At 36.1% G+C, this 3670-nt stretch overlaps 1 protein-coding gene across 1 annotated transcript; it reads right to left on the bottom strand.

Moving 5' to 3' along the window:
- Positions 1 to 347: 347 nt before the first annotated feature.
- LOC109104593 (RAB6-interacting golgin-like) lies at positions 348 to 3200 on the bottom strand. Its single transcript, XM_019117858.2, has 5 exons — positions 2955 to 3200; positions 2367 to 2700; positions 1967 to 2068; positions 1719 to 1859; positions 348 to 822 (listed from the first exon to the last, which is right to left on the bottom strand). The coding sequence occupies exons 1-5, from the start codon at positions 3016 to 3018 to the stop codon at positions 432 to 434; spliced, it is 1032 nt and encodes a 343-aa protein (XP_018973403.1). The 5' UTR covers positions 3019 to 3200; the 3' UTR covers positions 348 to 431.
- Between the last annotated feature and the right edge of the window lie 470 nt (positions 3201 to 3670).

Genomic DNA, 3670 nt, shown 5'->3' with positions numbered 1-3670 from the left:
CAATAATGCCAAAGTTATGGAACAATCAGTAGAGTTAACAGTATTTAGTATTTTTATAGTGTTTTCAAGAGACTTGTAGTCCATTTACTTAAAAAAAAACCCTAAAAAAAAAACAAAAAACTGACAAACAAAGAAACCACAATAAAATACTTCCCACATTTAGGATCATGTAGCACCCTAAATGAAAACCAAAAACCAAGCATTGAGCCCCATAATCTCAACTTTTAATGCAAGTATAATACAAAAAAAAATTCAAAAAACTTCAAAACATAACTAAAATCAACATAAATCAAAATCAGTCTTAAACCCTCACAAAACCCAACAAAATTCAATACTTCTACATTCTCCCAAATTCTCTCAATTTCTAAAGCTGGTAGCAAGTGTTTTGTAAACCGTCATACAGCCTCTATTAAATTGATGATGTTTGGAAGCTAGCTTAGCACATCTGCAGAAACATCTGTTGCTTTGCTCTCCTGATTGTCTTGGCTGATCTTTGGTTCTGTAATGGAACTGTCTTTGCTCATACTTGAGCCGTCCACCTCTGTACACCCCTCCGTGTCTGCTACAGGACCGTTTTCAGTAACAGGCTGGGAGTTGACCTCCCTCTCTTTGTCCTCTAGATCTGTTTCCTCTGGGCTGGGGACTTCCTCAGCATTAAGTTCCAGCTGAAGCATCAACTCCTCCAGTTTGCAGGCCTTGCGCAGCTCATTCTGTTGGATGATTGCACATAGGTGCTCTGTCAGCTGCTCTTTTACTTCCGTTTTCCTGTGCAAGTCCATCTTAGCGGCAACATACTCAGCCTCTGCTTTCTCAAAGCGCTTCCTTTCAACAATAAGTGATTGGCAGAGACAGGACGGTTAGAAATATAGAAATGCATATGCTAAGCTTGATGTGCACACAGGAACTGCAACTATTTTGCTGTACTCGAAAACAACTTAGTTTATAAGTTAATAAAATAAATAGAAAGATTCCTGCCCTGGTAAATAATTCTCAATAAAATATTTAAATAAAATTTAAATAAATAAAGATTATTATACATTACTACTAAAATATTTTATTAAATATAACTGTATTTCAATTTATTTTTTAAATTATATATATATATATATATATATATTGAAAGTGGTTTATTGTAAAATCAAATTGATTATTCCCAAGGATGCACCACATCCTGAAATTTATGTACATTACTGTCATGTGCTCGCTTTAAACATCCGCAAGTTAAAACTGGCTCATCTCATATATATAGATACACACACACACACACACACACACAAACACACACACATCATTTACAATACAAATATAAATAAATATACTTTTTAAATTAAATATGTAGTAAACCTGTTACAAAGTAAACTGAATAACAAAACTAAATATAACAAAATTAAAAAATATGTTAATGTTTTGCTACAAGTTATAATTTACATGCACATGCATTTGTCTTTTATTATTTGGCCGAATTAATAAAGAAATGCTACAGAGGGCAGTATTTTCACCCACTGAGCAAACAGATTCTTTGTGCATGTACTATTTTAATTATGTACTAGATGTACTAGATTATGGTAGTACTGTAGATTTGCTACTTTAAGGTGATAAATTTGAGGAAGTGGCACATAAAACAAAGTGAGCGGGATTTCAACAAGAAACTACTGTGAACTTGGTTTGCAGTACACTTGGAATGGACCTTAAAAAATGAACTAGAAATTAATATTTACCATGCCTGGGAATAATCCATGCTGGATTGCTCTATCAGTTTTCTGAGAATCCCAATGTCGCTGGACACAGAATCGTCTAGTAACTGAAGTTCTCTCTGGATCTTCTTCAGTTTCACAGTCTCAGCCTGTGTCTGTTTGGACCTGGGAAATAGTTATATTTAAAACATTGTGCTTTTCACACAATACATTTAGATTTTCATACATACAAAGGGTTAAACTCCCTTTAAAAACAAGAGATTTGCTCTTACTTTTCAGCAATGGTTTTTGTAAGGAGAGCTTTTCTTTTCTTATTCTTCTCTTCCATTATCCGTTGCTCCCACTGCAACTGCTGCAGACGGTTCTTCTCTCGCCTGTCATAAGAAAAAATTAAAGGATTTATATATTCTTAAATAACACTGATTCCTACATATTCAACTTTAATATAACCAGTAAAGGATTTTTGAACACTTTTGGAGATAACATTATTTCACTAATCATTATATATAAAAAGCTTTAGAATATCTGTCTCTATTTTCTGTCTTTCCTTCTTTTTATTTTATTTTAGGGGTTAAATATCATCCAAATATTATCTTGTTTAGTAATATAAATTGTACACAACAGTGCATGAATATCTGAGCCTGTGTTTGCAAAGGAAATAGACTTACTAACAATTCCACTTCCTCTTTGCCCAGCTCCTTGATGACTGCTGGTGGTGCAGACTCTGCAGGTGACTCTGGGTCGTGTTTAACAGGTGCTGCTTCATGTTTAACCAGCTGCGTCTCCAACGGGTTGGACTCGTTCTGTGATCTGACAGAAGCAGGAAGGGTGACAGCAGGTGGGCCTGGGGGCTTGGTAAGCTGTTGGTCGGGTGGAAGAGAGTGGCTGCCCTCTCTTTGTTTGGCTGCCAGGTGCAGTGCCCTTTCCCGCTGCAGCTGCTGTCTGCTCCGGTTAGTCGGAGCGGCTCTCCGTCCACGACCCAATGTGACTGACACAGCCTGGTTTACTGGACAAGAGCACATTAGAGCAGATTTATCAGTTTTCACAATTAGAGTTAGTAGCCGTGTCTTAAAATCTAGCAGGGGATCCAAACACGGTGTCTTGTTAGGCAAGTCGACATGTATGTTTTGAGACACACTTTAAGTACTTAATAACTTAAATAACAATCAGCATCGTTATATGTCCATTTCGTTACGTATACAGACAGATTGCTCGAATGAAGAACGTTTTTGAGTGATGGTTCAACATGTAACTACTCACTAAGGTCGTCGTTGTGTTTCAATCTTTGCAGTTCTTCCTCTGAAAATCCAGCCCATGCAGCCATTCTCAGTTCCCTATAAAGTTACTTGCAACTAAATTGCAAATCGGTTTTATCAAAGACAAATATATGTGGGTTAAAATTGTATTTTTCAACATACATACGCGGAAAATAACTTTAAGCTCTCATCTGGCCGCCATGTTTGTGTATAACTGCCACGTTCAAGACCCTAGAAAGGCCCCTTTGCGTGTGCCCTTGGAATTTGCCTGTTTTTTTTTTGGACACGTATATGTTTTACTTTTATACAAGTTTAATGTTACGACTGAATACAAGGTTTTTAACTGTATAACTTTAGATAATGAAGTAAATAAAAAATAAGGCAATAGTTTTAGGTTTTTGAACTTTAGAATGTCTATGGGCACATATCAAAACAAACCAGTTCCATTCTTGTCATGGGAATAATCCCTGCATGGTTATATCTACTTACCTACTTTATATAAAATGAGTAGAATGTATGCAGTAAATAAGAAACAGAAAGCAGACCAGACGAGTCTCAGCACTGAAAAATGTTTTTATTACAGGCTTTAGGGGAACCCTGGTCACAATGATAGATAGATATCAAGTTTGGGTATAAGGCAAATTTTTTGGTAGGCCTGTAAGACATTAAAGAATATGCTTGTACTGTATGCATACAGCAGTGAATTAAACCAGCTGGCTG

Source organism: Cyprinus carpio, chromosome A20, assembly GCF_018340385.1.
Source record: "Cyprinus carpio isolate SPL01 chromosome A20, ASM1834038v1, whole genome shotgun sequence".
Classification (NCBI taxonomy): domain Eukaryota; kingdom Metazoa; phylum Chordata; class Actinopteri; order Cypriniformes; family Cyprinidae; genus Cyprinus; species Cyprinus carpio.
This window is presented reverse-complemented; position numbering and strand designations above follow the sequence as displayed.

Bases quoted from the DNA above. Each gene is read 5' to 3' on its own strand.
- LOC109104593 (XM_019117858.2), bottom strand. From the start codon at position 3,018: ATGGCTGCATGGGCTGGATTTTCAGAGGAAGAACTGCAAAGATTGAAA. The intron at 2,701-2,954 runs GTGAGTAGTTAC...GCTCTTGTCCAG, and splicing joins GAAACACAACGACGACCTTA to TAAACCAGGCTGTGTCAGTC. The intron at 823-1,718 runs GTAAATATTAAT...TATTGTTGAAAG, and splicing joins ATGGATTATTCCCAGGCATG to GAAGCGCTTTGAGAAAGCAG.